Source organism: Hyperolius riggenbachi, chromosome 5 (genome assembly GCF_040937935.1).
Source record: "Hyperolius riggenbachi isolate aHypRig1 chromosome 5, aHypRig1.pri, whole genome shotgun sequence".
NCBI classification, from domain to species: domain Eukaryota; kingdom Metazoa; phylum Chordata; class Amphibia; order Anura; family Hyperoliidae; genus Hyperolius; species Hyperolius riggenbachi.
Genome location: NC_090650.1, coordinates 252,045,157 through 252,063,137, shown reverse-complemented (window position 1 = coordinate 252,063,137; position 17,981 = coordinate 252,045,157). Strand labels below are relative to the sequence as shown.

General features: G+C 43.2%; 1 protein-coding gene across 1 annotated transcript in view; it reads right to left on the bottom strand.

Moving 5' to 3' along the window:
* Positions 1 to 10,790: 10,790 nt before the first annotated feature.
* Positions 10,791 to 17,981, bottom strand: part of SERPINB5 (serpin family B member 5) — a 44,426-nt gene continuing 37,235 nt past the window's right edge. The window contains exon 7 of the mRNA XM_068236788.1: positions 10,791 to 13,381. Within this exon, the coding sequence (XP_068092889.1) occupies positions 12,986 to 13,381 (396 nt within the window). The 3' untranslated portion in view covers positions 10,791 to 12,985. The remainder of the gene's footprint in view (positions 13,382 to 17,981) is intronic.

Here is a 17,981-nt window from a genome sequence, read left to right as displayed (position 1 = left end):
TGAAAATTCTCTCGATTGTGATTGGCAGCTGTCAGAGGGTGCGGGATTATCGTCAGCCAGTGAACTTTGGTCCCCTCTCACAACTCTGGTGATGCTGTAATTCTCTGTCACTGTCTGTCAGAACAAGCTGCGATCCCCCTCCCACCCTCCGTTTCCTTTTTTGTTTTTGTTTTCTATTTTCTCGGACTGGCTGAAGCTCTTGCCTTTATTGGCGGTATGTAACAAATGTTGGAGAGGCAGCCGCGGTGAATAGCGCTACCTCCGCGGCTGCCTCCAGCTCCCTGTCTAGCGTTGTATCCGTGTCTCAGGCGTCTAGCACGCCGAGGACGGGTCTGTCTATTGCACATAGGGTTGCTTTGTCGTGTGCGCGCACACATAGACAGGACCTTTATGCGGGGAGGAGGCGCGTCAGCTGACCAGCCGGTCGGCAGACGTCAGAGGAGACGCTCGACGCTCCTCATTGGCTGATAGGAGGGGGCGTGCCTGATGGGTCTCCTCTGCTTCAAAAGCCTAGCTGAATCACTTGCAACTTGTCTGCTGTTGCGAATACTTCGTGTTAGCGCTCAGACCCTTAGATAGTTCCGGTGTGCTTTGATCCGGGAGGAAACCGGGGATTTCACACAAAATAGGAATTGTTTGATAGCTCTAATCATTATACTACTGTGTATTATTTGTGCATGACTCTGGCTCGTTCTGACTATTCTTCTGCTCAGCGATTCTGTACCTTTGCCCATCTGATCTTGCTGCTGACTCTGCCTGTTTATACCTTTCAGTCTCTGCCTTCCGATTTTGTACTGCATCTGTCTGTCTGTTGCCAAACCTGACCTGTCTGACCTCTCTACTCTCACCAGAGGGCCCTTGACTCTGGTGAGGGGCGCTGTACTGTTAGTACCCACCAGGTCCTCTGGTGAGGTATTGTTAAACCTAGCAGTACTACTGTTGCACCAAATCACTATATATTTGTTGTCACCACAGCTTCTGATATACCAGTATTATAGGTGATTCTGCAGATCACCATATAATCAGGTATACATCTGCATTATAGGTGATACTGCAGATCACCTATAATCAGAATTCTGTTATTTGCTGACACAAATCGTTACACGGTAAAAGTTGCCCACGAGGGTGGGCGAGCTAAGTTGTATGAACTGAAGCTGATTATTCTTGAGTTGATATTAACCACTTCATATCAGAGGGGTTTTACCCCTTGAGCACAAGAACAATTTTCACCTTTCAGCGCTCCTTCCATTCATTCACCAATAATTTTATCCCTGCTTATCACAATGAAATGAAGTATATCTTGTTTTTTTGCCACCAATTAGGCTTTCTTTGGGTGGTACATTATGCTAAGAATTAGTTTATTTTAAATGTTTTTTAACAGGAAAATAAGAACAAAATTGGAAGAAAAATCATTATTTTTTTAGTTTTCGGCCATTATAGTTTTTAAATAATGCATGCTACTGTAATTAAAATCCACTTAATTTATTTGCCCATTTGTCCTGGTTATTAGACCATTTAAATTATGTCCCTATCACAATGTCTGGCGACAATATTTTATTTGGAAATAAATGTGCATTTATTCAGTTTTGCATCCATTTCTATTTACAAGCCCATAATTTATAAGGTGACAGTAATATAGCCTCTTGACATACATATTTAAAAAGTTCAGTCCCTAAGTTAACTATTTATGTATTTTTTATTGTCAATTTTTTTTAATTATAAAAAAAAAATGTTTGTGTACCTTAGGGAGAGTGTGGGAGGGAAATGGTTAACCACTTAAAGGAATACTATCGATCGAAACAACTTTTTTTTTTTAATACTCTATATTAGTGTACACATTACCACTAGTGCTAGGGGCACTTTATTTATTCACCCAAGTCTCTCTCCCTCTATTTCTGCTTAAAAATTCATTTCTCACACAGCTCACAAATATATTTCACTGTGTCACTCACAGCATGCAGGAGACATGAGGAGAAATAGGCTGATCTGAGGTGGTAACAGGTAACTAAATGAGCTGTAATATTGCTGGAATATAACTAACTATAACACTAGTCTGTGTTTACACAGCCTGGCTGCATGCGTGTGATGATTCACTCCAGGCTGCATCCACTTTACAAGATGCTGAGAGGGGCAGACCACTGTTTACAATTAGCATTATTAGTATCTTTATCAGTCAAGAGAAGCAAAGATAATAAACACACATTTGCTAGAATCTTTAACCCCTTACCACCATATCAACAAGATTCTTTCAGCAAGGTGATAATTAACCACTTTACCCCCACGCGTACGAATTTCTCCATCCCTTTTTCCATCTTTTCACCACCAGGGACGGAGAAATCCGTACTTTCCGCGCTCCCGCCGCTGCCTGCACTCCCTCTCGCTCTAGCGCGCACTCCGCTCGTAAACACGCTGCCGGCCGCTCGCCCGGAGATCGATGAACGGGAAGATCCATTCCCGTTCGTTGATCTAAGCCCCGCAATGATCCGCTGCTTCTCCGATAAGCAGCGTGATCATTGTGAAAAAAAAACAACCTTTCTCAGCCTCCTATTACTTCCTGCAAGCGTCCGGAAGGACGCTTGCAGGTTGCATTAAACAAAAAGTTACTGTTGCCATCTTGTGGCCAAATAGTAAAACTACACCCTAAAGCATTTTTCACATACAAATAAATTAGTTTTACACAAAAAATTAACTCCTTACCTCCCACACTCCCCAATTATTATTTTTTTGTAATTAAAAAAAAATTACAATTAAAAAAAATACATAAATAGTTACCTTAGGGACTGAACTTTTTAAATATTTATGTCAAGTGGGTATAACACTGTTACTTTATAAACTATGGGCTTGTAATTAGGGATGGACGCAAAACTGAAAAAAAATGCACATTTCTTTCCAATTAAAATATTGGCGCCAAACATTGTGATAGGGACATCATTAAAATGGTTTTATAACCGGGACAAATGGGCAAATACATTTCATGGGTTTTAATTACAGTAGCATGCATTATTTAAAAACTATAAAGGCCGAAAACTGAAAAATAATAATTTTTTCCCACATTTTTTCCTATTTTCCCATTAACCAGTTCACCCCCAGTTCACGGACCAGAGCAATTTTCACTTGTCAGTGCTCCTCCCTTTTATTCCCTAATAACTTTATTACTACTTATCACAAGAAAATGATCTATACCTCGTTTTTTTCGCCACCAATTAGGCTTTCTGTGAGTAGTACATTTTGCTAAGAATATTTTTATTCTAAATGTGTTTTAATGAGAAAAAAACAAAAAAAAGAAAAAAATCATTATTTCTCAGGTTTTAGCCATTATAGTTTTAAAATTAAACATTCTCCTGTGGATAAAACAAGCACATATTATTTACCCAGTTGTCCCGATTATTAAACCATTTAAATTATGTCCCTATCACAATGTATGGCGACAATATATTATTTTGAAATATAGGTGTTATTTTTCTGTTTTTGTTTTTTTTTTGTTCTGGCCATAATTACCAGCCCCAATGTAATAAATTAAAATAAATTTTCCCCCATAAAATATAGATTAAAAAAAGCTGAGTCCATAAGGAAACTATTTATTTATTTATTTTAAGCTGAATTTTTTTTACAAGTGGTTTTTTTTTTTTGGGTGGGAGGGTTGTAAGTGTAATTTTTTTTAATGATGTGTATGTAATTGTGTATGTCTGTATTTTGTATGTGTAGTATACTTTTTGGCCACAAGATGCCGCTAGTGAACACTTCGTTATAGGAAGTGATCACTTTTTTTTTTTTTACACTTTATTGAACAGGTACAATTTCCTGTTTTTGTGAATGGACGTAGCTGCTGTTCGCGGTCACGTCCATTCACTCCAGGCACTGCGATTGGGTAGAGGACTGATCGGTCCTCTTCCCCAATCACTCAGCACGGGATCCCGGCGGAATTGGCGGCGGTAGCGGCGCACACACGGCGGTAGCGGCGGCGGGAACGCGCGACGTATTAAAACGTCATGTTGCTGTTAATTGGGTAAAGCATGACGTTTTAATACGTTAGGGTGTCATTAAATGGTTAAAACACATTTAGAATAACATAATTCTTGGCATAATGTCCCACCTAAAGAAAGCCTAATTAGTGGTGAAAAAAATCAAGATCTAGTTCATTTCATTGCGATAAGTAATAATAAAGTTGTAGACGAATGAATGGAAGGAGCGCTGAAAGGTGAAAATTGCTCTGGTGGTCAAGGGGTAAAACCCCTCAGTTGGGAAGTGGTTAAACTATAAACTGAGGAGTTGATAGCAACTCCCCTGTGCCGAGACATGGTCTATCCCTCTGGGAGCCGTCAGTATTTAGATACATTTTGTATCCAAAACTGACAGAGGATTTTACAGCTAAGAGGAACAGCTGTGTGAGGAATCAAATTGCTCCTAGTACTTGTCCTAATGTGTGCTGCAACATACAGCATTTAAAAATAAATGCATAGATCGATAGTATTCCTTTAAGCCTAACTGTACGAATATATTTGTCCAGTGTATTTGTGTAGAGTGCACTACCAGTTTGTTACTGTAACGATCTGTGTCAGCACACAGAGAGAATCTGATTATTGATGATCTGCAGTATCACCAAGAATACAGATATATACCTGATTATTGTTGATCTGCAGAATCACCGATAATCCAAGTATAACTAACCTCTGGACACCTATATAGTATGATCGATACCGCCCTCTGGGAAGTGCAAAAACTTTCCAGCAGCCTGAGACCTCCAAAGGGGTGGAGCCCCAGGCTGAAGTAGGAAGGACCTGTGAGTGAGTGACACCTGAAAGGTGGATGTCACTAGCAGGTCTGGAGACTATCTCTTAATGGAGAGAGATAGCTCTCAAGGTCGGGCAAGCCAGGTCGGCAACACACGGACAGACAAGGTACAGAGACTGAAGGCTGATTCGGTATCCAAAGGCAGGCAGGGTTGGCAACAGATAATCAGATATGCGTAGGTACCGAATCAGAAAGCAGAAGGATAGTCAGAAATGCAATAGGTCATAACAGATATAAAAACAATGCCTAGTCTTGGGTGTGAGGTCCGTAATCTCAACACCCTGGAACTAGTCTGGAGTATAATATGATGGAACACAGTATCCCTAGTCTTGGGTGTGAGGTCCGTGGTCTCGACACCCTGGAACTAGTCTGGAGTATAACACAATAATAACACAGAGTCCCTAATCTTGGGTGTGAGGTCCGTGGTCTCAACACCCTGGAACTAGTCTGGAGGATAACAGAATGATAACACAAAGTCCCTAATCTTGGGTGTGAGGTCCGTGGTCTCGACACCCTGGAACTAGTCTGAAGTATAACAGAATTATACACAGAAGTAATCTGGCTCAGTGTGAATTCCCAGGTCCTCCTGGTTCTAACACACTGTAGGATCTGACTAAGGTCTGAGTGCTTTCACGTAAGTGTTCGCAACGGCAGACAACCTGAGACTGACCAGCAGTAACTATACATAGAGCGGCGCTCTCCGGCGCTACCCATCAGTGATCAACCAATAGTCACTTGCTCTGAGGTCAGCTGACCAACCTGGTCAGCTGATCCCCCCTTGGTTGTCATAAATGTTCTGCCTCTCAGCGCGCGCGCGTGTATTCCTCAATCTGTGTGAACTAACAGACCCAGCCACACCAGACGCACGCTGCTGCGCGCAAACTGCCGCGCTGGACGCGGAATCAGCCGCCTTGCTGTCACTACATGCGGCGGCTTTTCCGCGTTCTATTACAGTTACTAAATGAGGCACATGTGGTATCATTTTAACCGTGAAAAGTTGTAGAATACATTTTGGTGTGTCTTGAAGCTTGGAACCACATTACATAAAAAATGGGTAGGGACAAACTCAATCCAACATAAAAAAAGTAATTTTCAAAATTATGATCAAACTTGGGAAATCTTAGCAAAACTACAAGAGACATATGTGGTAACATTTTAACCCTGATAAGTTGTAGAATAGAGTTTAGAGAGTTTTAGGGTTGAGGCCCATGTCTTGTGTATTCTTTTTAGTCTCTCAAAGGTAAAGAAGCTGAGTGAAGCCCTCCACCAGGTCACTTCGCCTGGTCCGCCGGTGCTCAATCCCTCCGTGGGTCACCACTCCACAACAATCATACACCAGTAGATAAATGAAGGAGGCACTCCAATGGCGAATAAACTTGCGTTTATAGATCAAGTAGCAAAACACGACATGTGTCGGGGCGGACCAGGCGAGTGTTTGATCACCAGCTGAGCGTGAGCTGTTTGTCCTAATGGATGACGACACAGCATCTGGAGTCAACATTATGGATATACAGACAGATGAGCCAGTGAACTTTGCTGTGACCTTTGCCTATAACGATGAGGATGTTTCTCGGATTTTGAGTCAAGTGGAATATGAACCATTTGAAACCGTGACAGGGGCCTTGGAAGTGGGAGCCCAGAAGGAATTATTTGAGTTGAAAAAGCTAGTGTTAAGTTACTCATTACATCAATCATTTTTGGCAGAATATATAAAGAAAAAGCGGATTCCGAGAGGATACCGGATCAGCTTGAGATCTACCCTGTTAAATGATGACCTTATCTTTACCACACGCTTTTTTGAAATATTGAATAAAGGAAGCTTGGATGTTATGTTACTTACGGTGGAAAAATTACAGGTGAAAATCACAGCGAGAAAAAAGTTGATTTCTGACCTGGAAGATAAGATCAGAACTGCCTTGCCGGAGGAGGAGTGTGAAGCTTTGTTTGAGGAGCAGGCGGGGAAGATCGAGGAGGCCCATTGAGTAATCCTGCAGAGAAAGCAGGGGAAGATTGCAAGGGACGCGGAGGATTATTGGCTGAACCGAGTCTACAGTTGGAAGAAGGAACGTCGTAGCCCGAATCAGCGTCCCCGGCAGAGCCCAGTGCCTGGTGACGCACCCGGAAGTGACGTGAACAGGGAAACCGGAAGTGGCAGAGCGGGGCCTTCTGACAGCAACAGAGCGGGGAAACCGAGGCCGCACAAACCTAAACAGCAGCGCAGGAAAAGTATTCCGGCAGCAGGAGGTAGCGGAGAAAGTACAGGGGGCTACACCAGTGGTTCAGCGTCTGAAGTATCAAACTCCCAATCGGATTTTCAGGAAGCCCGCAACCCACCCGATACAGGCGGCAAAGGAGGGGAAGGCAGAGGAGCAGACTATACGAAGCCTCGCCGCAATCCCAGAGCCCCCCTCCCCCGAGACCAGTATCCACAGAGGGACAGGGTTCAGAGGTAAGCACCCTTTTGGTGAATATTTCAACTTATACACTGACTGAGGCTGAACAGAGTGTATTGGATAGAGGCCTAGGGTTTATTCCTGTGTTTGAGTTTGACTTTTTCGATTGGGAGATAGAATTTCACAGGTTTGTGAGGAGTTTACAGCTCAAAATGTGCTTTAAAGATTCCACTGGCTGTACAGAGAGAGCCCCACTGAGGAAAAAGAGCACATGGATGCCTGACCTGGTGACACCCACCTTGCAGAGCTTTAAGAACTTGGTTTATACTAAAGTACAGAGGTTGTGGGAAGGGCAGAACCATAAAGTTAGAGACAATCTGCCTTTAAAGGAGAAACAGGCTCTGAAGGCTTTACAAAATAATGAGTCTATTATAATCATCAAGGCAGATAAGGGGGGTTGCCACAGTGATCCTAGATAAAGAGCAATACGTCCAAGAAGCGTATAGACCGTTACAGATCCCAGGACACTATGAGAAATGTAGAAGTGACCCCACTTGGGTGATAAAATAGAAAGTGAATCACTTGGTACAAGAGGCCCTGTTGTTGGGGCTGATTACAAAGTGAACAGCAGATTACCTGGAGGTTGAACACCCACAGGTACCGTTGCTCTATCTGTTACCTAAGATTCATAAAAATCTCACTCAACCTCCAGGTCGCCCAATAGTGTCTGCAGTTGGGTCAGTTCTGTATCCTATGTCAAAGTTTGTGGATGTGTACTTACAGGATCTGGTTAAGGCTATACCAACGTGTTTGAAAGACACAACAGATCTGCTACAAATATTGAACGGGCTGTGTGTAGATAAAGTGGGGCTAACATTGGCTACCCTTGATGTACAAAGTTTGTTTACGTCTATCCCTCATGAAGAGGGGATGAGGTACACGGAAGAGTTCCTGCTAGGAACATCTATGGATAATCGTTTGATTTACTTTGTGCTTGATTGTTTACAAATGGTATTAGTGAACAACTATTTTAGATTTGAGAACGATTATTATTTGCAGAGACAAGGGACAAGTATGTGGTCCCCTGTAGCCCCGTCATTTTCTAATTTATTCATGTATAAACTTGAGCGGAGTTTGTTTACTAAGAATGAGAAATATTGTCACAATATCATTGGGTATTTCAGATTTGTGGATGACATCCTCATTTTGTGGCAGGGCCAGGTAGATGAGCTTAGGTCGATGGTGGATGAAGCCAATCAGGCCCACCCTACTATCAAGTTCACAATGGAAGCCTCTGACAGTGGGATTCAATATTTGGATGTATTGATCACAGTGACAGAGGGGGAATTGCGTACTGACCTATTTACCAAGCCAATGGGTCGGAATAATCTGCTGAGAGTAGATAGTTTCCATAATAGGAATGTGATCAGAGCAATCCCTAAAGGTCAATTTTTAAGAGCCAGGAGGATTGCATCCACTGAGGAAGGATACCAGGTTGCAGCAGATAGACTTGTTAGTAAATTTGCCTCTAAAGGGTATGATCGCACAATGCTCGATAAGGTGAAGAGTGAGGTGGAGGAGTTAAAGAGAGTCCTTGTTGGAGAACAGACCTAGACAGGATCGGGTGGCTGGCTGTATCCCTTTTGTACAGACCTACTGTAAACAGTCAGGCTTGGTAAGACAGGTGGTGAATCGGTATTGGCCAGTTTTGCAGCAAGATCCAGTGTATGGGGAGATCTTCAAAGAGCCTCCGCTCTTTTCATTTAAAAAGGGTAGAACTGTCAGGAATTGGTTCAGCAAGGTGGACCTATCACAAAGATGTGTTGAGATGAGTAAACTCACCAGGAAAAGAGGAACATTCCCGTGTATGAACTGCAATTGTTGCAACTCAATTATTAACCTTCTGCCGCCCGCGTCACGCCAGTAGGCGTGGCCGCGGCGGCAGCCCCAGGACCGCCTAACGCCAATTGGCGTAAAGTCCTGGGGCTCTATTTTGCATGAGATCGTGCGCATGGTGCGCGCGCATCTCATGCACGGAGGGCGGAGCCCCGCCCCGCCTTCAGTCTCCGAGCGGCTATTGCCGCTCGGGAGACTGTTAGACGGCGATCACGCCGTCTATTTACTTGGTGCAGCGCTGCGATGAGCAGCAGCGCTGCACTGGGGACAGCCGTGTGACACGGCTGTCCCCATGGGGGACAAGAGAGCGATCGGCTCTCATAGGCAAAAGCCTATGACAGCCAATCGCCATAATTGGCCGGCTGTGGGGAGGGAGGGAGGGAGGGAGGGAATACATTTAAAGAAACAGGGGTTTTTAGAAAAAAAAACAAAACAATAATATTTATTTAAGGAAAAATAAACATGGGGGGAGCGATCAGATCCCACCAACAGAGAGCTCTGTTGGTGGGGAGAAAAGGGGGGGGGGGAAATCACTTGTGTGCTGAGTTGTGCGGCCCTGCAGCTTGGCCTTAAAGCTGCAGTGGCCAATTTTGCTAAAAATGGCCTGGTCACTAGGGGGGTTTAGCCCTGCAGTCCTCAAGTGGTTAAGGGGGAATATGTGTGCCATCCGCATACTGGTAAAAAAATTGGGATAAAATCTATGCACACTTGTGATAGCACTTTTGTGGTTTACGCACTGAAATGTCCTTGTGGGCTCCTGTATATTGGCAAAACTACTAGAAATGTCAAAACAAGAGTGCAGGAACATAGGGGCTCGATCCGTGGATTTAAGCCATCCGTACTGAGCAGTCACACTCCGGTGGTCAAACATTTTTTTGACCGTGGACATGGAGTGTCACAGCTTAAATGGATGGTCTTAGATCATGTGCCACCACCTAAAAGGGCAGGAGATAGGGACAGGTTGCTGTTGCAGAAAGAGGCACGATGGATGAGAAAATTGGATTCCATCGCGCCGAGAGGTTTGAACGAAATGTTCAGTATGAAATGCTTTTTGTAATTATTGCCCTGTTGTGTTTTCTCTTCCAGGTCATGATGACTTATCATCGCTTTAGTGGGTGGTGGAGAGAGGGAACATTCGCATCCCTGGGGCAGTGAGTCTATGCAGAGTTGGCTTAATATATGTATTGATACTGTATGTTTGCTTACACTTATGTATCTCAAGTGGTTCCTTGGGTAGACACTTGAGGTGTAGTGCCCATCAAGATTGGACTATGGACTTACCCTGAAAGGGTTAACCTGGACTTTTGATATCATTTGGTCAGCTGACCAAAGGGGGCGGGTCTTCCATGAAGGGTGTGGTGCACTGCTGTGCATAAGTATGTTGTGTGTTCACGTGGTTGCATGTACACTTGAGAAAGGGGTCCGCCCCGAAACATGTCGTGTTTTGCTACTTGATCTATAAACGCAAGTTTATTCGCCATTGGAGTGCCTCCTTCATTTATCTACTGGTGTATTCTTTTTATTCACAAACTGAAACAAAAACAATTAAATTTTCGCATAGTCTGTACCAAAATAAAAGACTTGTAAAATGAAAATAAAGTGACAGAATATAAGAGAAAAAACATGTATTGTTACCTTAGGAACTTGGCTTTTTAAATATGTATGCCATGAGGGTATATTACTATTATTTTTGCAAATAAGATCTCATAATCATCAAAAAAACAACTTTATTTCCAAATCCAATATTGTCACCATACATTGTGCTAGGAAGATAATCTAAATGTTGTAATAATCAGGATGGTTAAGCAAATACAATTTGTGGGTTTAACTTATACTTAGCACTGTTTATTGTAAAATTGTGTTCCCATTCATTGATGCCCGGACAAGCGCGTGGCGATGTGAACGAGCGCGGGAGCACGTGCACAAGCGAGCGGTAGCACAGACTGCGGCGGTGGTGGCGGAGGTGCCTATATCTACATTCCGGGCAGGAAATAAAGTTTAAAGGGGTGAAGATATACTTTACAGGGGTGGGGAAGTGGTTAAGATGGTTTTATGGTTGATGAATACGTTTATATTTAACGATATTTGTTGAATAAAGTTATTTTCAATGTATTCAAGTTAATAAACATATATTAACAACTTTACTAAAACCGCAATAAATAGCGCCTACGGCCAATTTTACTGGTGTAGTCTATTTTAATAAATATGTGCATTTATTTTGTATTTATGCCACATAAAGTCCCATATCATGCATGAAATATTAGTGAGAGAACCTTCAGTATTAGAGCCCCAGTAAAAGACACATTAGTGATAGACCAACCCCCACCCCCAATCTTAAACTACTGTAGTTGTTACCTGCTCCCAGCACCCACCCACACAGGTGCTGCATGACTTCTAATTAGCTCACTACAGTCCGACTGCAGAGAAACATCTGACATCATGACAACTATCATTTACAGTCCTGTATTATTTACCCTTACAGTGAGAAAAGGAACACAGCCTAGTTCTACATAGGGCTATAGGGTTGGGAGTGTATACACATATTTATATCATCATGCTACTTCATGGCCCCTTTGAGTTTTATAGAGAAAGAACGCACTAAAATAAAACTTAAGTTTTGTGTACAGTTTGATTTTTTTATTATCTAAAGCGTAGGTCTGTAATTTGATGGTTAAATACATTCAAGCAGAACACTGTACAAAATGGATTGCATTAACACCTACACTTAGGGGCATAGGGCATATGATTAAATGGAAAGAACACCTAAGCAAGCAGTAGTCCATGCTCAGCTCTGTGAGTCATAGCTGCTCCAAATGTAGATAAGGATTCTCAACTGAAATCCTGAATCGGAACTCTGGGCATCAAATGACCCCAGGTGTTGCTACGCCAATATGGTAAAGAAATGTAATAATTGTTTACAAAAATAGAAGTCTAAATAATTCTTGGCAATTTCTTTGTTGTTGATTGAAAGATGCAGCCTTGTGAAGGGTGTCACTTGCATCCTTCTACTGTTCCTTGTCTGGTATCTTATAGTTATAGGTGGAGAAAATACACCCCACTCCTGCTCAAAATTTTGGGAACAACACCCAAATCACATACAAAGACTTTACAGTGTATATAAAGAATGAAGAGTGGGCTCTCTATCTCTTAAAGCTGTTCTTCTCCTCTGCTCTGTGCTGAATTCCTTCAGTATACATTATACCGGAGAGCAGATGAGAGGTTTTATTCCTTTTGAATTTGGATTTGATGTCCCCTTCTCCTCTTTCCAATGCTGGCCAGTGACTGAAAGTTGCTGCATTGTCAGTTGACTTGCAAATCACATAGGCAGCAAACCAGAGGTGAGCTGATTTTCCTCTTCTGTTACTGGACTGCTAAGACTATCTCATGTACTATTTATATTAAGTGTAAACGTACTGCCTGCTTAAGGATTTTATTTTTTCCCCCCAGAGATATAATTTAAAGAACTGTAAATAAAGTATCAGAATCTGCACATAATGACAAATTGGGCAGCACACTGGCTAAATGGCTAGCAATCTCATCTATGGCAATAGAGTCCCGGGGCTGATGCCCAGACAGGACAACATCTGCATGAAGTTTTTTGTTCTCCCCATGTCTACATGGGTTTCTTCCAGTCACTGTGTCCTCTCCCATTCCCAAATCATACTGGTGGGCTGTTTTTCACCTAAAATAAAATGGCCAATATAACTATGGTAGTGACATTACATTTTGAGCCCCCGAGGGACAGTTAGTGACATAAATCTGTAGAATGTACTCTGTAAAGTGCTCTGGAAAAGATCAGCACTATGTGTAATAATAATAATAATCTTAATAATAGCAATATAAATGGTTAATCCAACTTTTGGTGCACTTCTGCTTTAAAAAAGATTGATTAGTACGATGGAGTCCTAGCTAGGGCCGCAATATCTGCCACACAAAATAATACTCTGGGTTTTGTTGTGTCTTACAATAAAATAAAAGGGATGATCAGCATTAAATTCAGTTTTGGGCATCAGGTATCTCTCCTTTGACACATCTGCTGTTTCACTACCATCCTCGTTTATCTCAATGGCAGCCTTGTATATTGCCTGAGATATGCATAAGCCTTTACTATCGGACATGCCAGAGAAATCAGCCGCTGCTTCATCAAAAGCATCCTTCATCCCCAAGCTATTCAGAGTTTCTTTCAAGTTAAAGCAGCTTTCAATTTTGAACTTGGGCAAGCACAATTTCACTTTGCTGTTGGCCATCATGCTGGGGTTGCTCCAGTTGACGTAGTTCTCATAGGTCATCTCTTGTTCCAGCTAAAACAGCAAGTAAATAAGTTAGTTATTAATAATCCTATAATCATTTCTCAATAAAAAATAACCAATAATCCATAAGTAATGATACATCTGGATTGACTGTGTAGAAGTACAGTATGTATCCATCTCTTGTGGTAAGGTGGGCCAAAAGGAAGCACAATACAGTAGAGTCCTATTTATCCGGAACTCAACTAACCAGCAGTCTCAACCAACCAGAACAAGTTGCAGGCGGTACTCACAGTGGAGAAGGCCAACTTCTTAGGCTTTTTGTAGTTAAAGACGGGGTTCCAGGGCTCCCACAAGGTTAATATACTTTCAAATAGTATTTTAACATTTAACACAAAGTTTATGGTATGTACTGTATATAGAGTGGGGTATAGTACTGTATTAGCTAGGCCTATTTCTAACATCAAGTCTCAAGTAACCAGAAAGAACACTTATCCGGCGATAACCGAGACTCTACAGTATAATGTTGTTTTCTCTTAGTGACAGCACAAAACTCAGATTTATATTATGATATATATATATATATATATATATATATATATATATATATATATATACACACACACACACACCAAAAGATATTTATAAAATATTTACAAAAATGTGAGAAGTGTACTCACTTTTGTAAGATAATATCCTAATATCACTTTGTCTATGGTCACAAAGAAAAAAAGACTGCATGCATGCATTTTACAGAGCAACACGTCACCATACATCACACTTAACATAACGAGAGAGAGAGAGAGAGAGAGAGAGAGAGAGAGAGAGAGTGTGTATCGGTCTTTTTTACACAGTTTGTGGAGGAGTTTGTTCAGATATTTGGCCAGATCAAGCTCTTTACATCATTATTTTATTAATGAGTTGGCATTTATTTTTCATTTTATCTTTATCTCTAAAAATGGAGTGGTTCTTAGCAATGGAACTGCGTGCACCATTTGATTTGGTTTAGAGGTTTTCATATGTATGTATTTAACCTCAACACTAGATGGTGCTGGTGTGTAAGCTTACCAACTGAAAGCCACATAGGTTTCTGCTGAGGCTCATTAGTATTTGATTTGCTGCTGGTCAACCGATGCACCTTACCAAGGCATACAACACACTGAAACGCGTAGTGACGTCACAATCGCCCGTCGGACATCTGGATTCACTCACGTGTGTAATTATCTTGTATGTGCTGCAGACTTCCCATACCACTACTTCCCCCCTTGACCCCATCCCTTCTGATTTACTCCAGCCTCACTTCACGGAATTGGCCCCAGTCCTCACTACCCTGTTCAACCTCTCCCTATCCACAGGCACCTTCCCCTCAGACTTCAAGCAGGCCACTGTACTACCCCTGCTCAAGAAACCCTCCCTCGACCCCTCGCTATCCTCCAACTACCGCCCGATCTCCCTCCTCCCCTTTGCCTCAAAACTCCTTGAGCGTCTGGTTCACAAACGCCTGACCCAGTACCTCAATGCCAACTCACTGCTAGACCCACTGCAATCTGGATTTCGGCCTGCCCACTCAACCGAAACTGCTCTCACCAAAGTGGTCAATGACCTTGCCTTAGCTAAAGCTGAAGGTAAATACTACATTCTCCTCCTCCTTGACCTTTCAGCAGCTTTTGACACAGTAGATCATCCCCTACTCCTCCAGTCCCTCCAGTCCATGGGCATTCACGATCTCGCCTGACCTGGCTTTCATCCTACCTCTCCAACTGCTCCTTCACGACCGCCTTCAATGAGTCCTCGTCCACCCCCAACCACCTCTCAGTAGGAGTCCCCCAAGACTCGGTCCTTGCCCCCCTACTGTTCACCCTATACTCATCCTCCATTGGCAAGGTTATCTCCTCCATGGGTTTTAACTATCATCTGTATGCAGATGACACCCAGATCTACCTCCACACCCCTGACATATCCACCACTACCATGGACAAGGTCTCCTCCTGTCTATCAGCCATCTCCTCCTGGATGTCCGCTAGGTTCCTGAAACTAAATCTAGACAAAACGGTTAACCACACTACCAATCGCCCTACCTCTCAAGCCCGCTGTCTGGGTGTCATCCTGGACTCAGCACTCTCCTTCACTCCCCACATCCAAAACCTCACAAAGTCCAGCAACTTCCACCTTTGTAACATCTTTAAGATTCGCCCTTTCCTGACCTCTGCCACCACCAAACTCCTCATCCATGCCCTCATAATTTCCCGCCTCGACTACTGCAATGCCCTTCTGTCTGGTCTCCCTATGACCCGAACAGCCCCTCTGCAGTCCATCATGAATGCGGCAGCCAGAATTATCCACTGCGGATCCCCTCCTTGAATCCCTTCACTGGCTTCCTATCCAGTCCAGAATCAGATTCAAGATACTGTGTCTGACCTACAAATCTGTCCACAAAACCTGTCCAACCTACATTTCGGATCTTACTCAGAGGTACACACCTAGCCGTTCACTCCGTTCTTCCAATGAACTTCGCCTAACCGGCCCTGGCATCACCCAGTCCCATGCACGCCTCCAGGACTTCTCAAGAGCTGCTCCAACACTATGGAACTCCCTACCTCCACCCATTAGGGCAGCCCCCTCCTTCAACATCTTCAAGAAGGCCCTCAAAACTCACCTTTTCACTCTGGCCTATTACCCTTCACAAGTGCTCTAAACCCACAGCTGAACTCTGGTCCCCTACCTTTCGTGTCCTTACCTCTCCCTCTAGATTGTAAGCCTTTGTAACCCCAGATAGCCAGGTAGATTCATCTCTCTCTCTCTGTCTCTCTCTCTTTTTCTCTCTCTCTAGTAGGGATGGTCACCGCTTTCCGCGGAATTGTATTTTTGAGCATAAATGGATTGAGCATAAATGGTACATGCTAGGCTGGCTTCAGCATGTAGTGTTGGTGAAAGAGAGAGAGAGGGAGAGAGAGATGAATCTACCTGGCTATCTGGGGTTCTCTTTGGACAACAGTTGAACACAAAAGGCAAGGCCATGCTTGGCTACATATCCTTAAGCAGTGGCTGGATGGTGTAATGGTTAAGGGCTCTGCCTCTGACACAGGAGACCAGGGTTCGAATCTCGGCTCTGTCTGTTCAGTAAGCCAGCACCTATTCAGTAGGAGTCTTCCTAACACTGCTACTGCCTATAGAGTGTGCCCTAGTGGCTGCAGCTCTGGCGCTTTGAGTCCGCCAGGAGAAAAGCGTGATATAAATGTAATTTGTCTTGTCTAATTGTCTAGGCTAGTTTCAGCTAGTAGTGTTGGTGGTATAATAGATATGTTAGCTACCTACCATACACTGAGACCTGGGTTCAATTCCCAGCCACGGTATGTAAGCTGGCTTTTGAAATACTGGAATTCCCTGGCAGATGAGACCCTCCGGTAGGAGGGAATAGGTAGAAGGGTAGAAGGGTGGAGGGAGGAAGGGGAGGAGAAGCCTACAAGAGGCTAATTAAACTCTGCCTAGCAGAGTGTGTGTAGCAGCTGTCCCTTAACTAATTAGTATAGGCAGACGAGTGAGTCAAATGGCTCAAGGACCTTGCCTTGTATAAGGGGGGGTGGGGCTCCAAGAGTGAGTGCAGTCTGATTGGCAACAATGTGCCTGCTGACTGTGATGTAGATGGTCAAAGTTTTGTTCAATAGAGCATTATGGGGCGAATCGAACTTCCGGGAAAGTTCGCCTTTGGCAGGCGAACGCAAACCACTGAAGTTCGCCGGGAACCGTTCGGGACATCTCTACCTCCAAAGTCGGCCGCTATTGACTAATGTAAGATGCAGAAAATCTGCATTACCAACATGTTGTAACTTGTATGCTGCCGACTTTAGAGGCTAATAGCAAAACTCCAATGGGTAGAAACACCAGAATTTCAGGGTATGTTAAGCAGAAGAGTGGGAACAATTATTTCAAATAGACCTTGTAGATTTTGAGAAAATTGATGTTAAAGTCGACGGAAATTACCACGAAAATCTGCATCGAAATGCGGAAATCGGTAGCAGAAAGTGGAATCGGTAGTGGCAATTGTCAATGGCGGAATGCGGATTTTCAGCGGAAATTGGCAATTCCGACCATCCCTGCTTACCTCTGCTCTGAAAACAAATACACTCAACACACTGTAATCACATGCACTGTACCCACACGTCGTTCTATCCTCTAACCTACACCATGCCCAACGGGCACCAGCATAAATGTGATGTAAAGAAAAGATTCAGTTGTCAATTCCCTTATGCTGCACTAGTAAGTTGTACTCAAGTCTCCTAAAGATCTCTTTGGGTAATGAGCATAGGCACATAGTAACAGACACTTTGAAATTACTGCAGCACCCTGTTTACATGTATGCCTAAGAGCTATTACTGAAATGTGTATGTAACTTCACGCACCAATAAGCTGGACTATGTTGTGCCATTCATTTGTTTTATGTGTTGAGATTATTGTACTATATGCTCAGTGCTGCTCACTAGTGATGGTCATGTCTAGGAGAACAGACAATGCATACAATTCCCAGCCAAGACTCAACCCTTTACAAATGCTTGGTTGGCTTGATGGACCTCCTGCCCCACTAGGACTCTCCGCTATCTATTACCACTGACCCTTGAGGCTGATGGACATACTAATGCTACATGTTTTTGGAGAA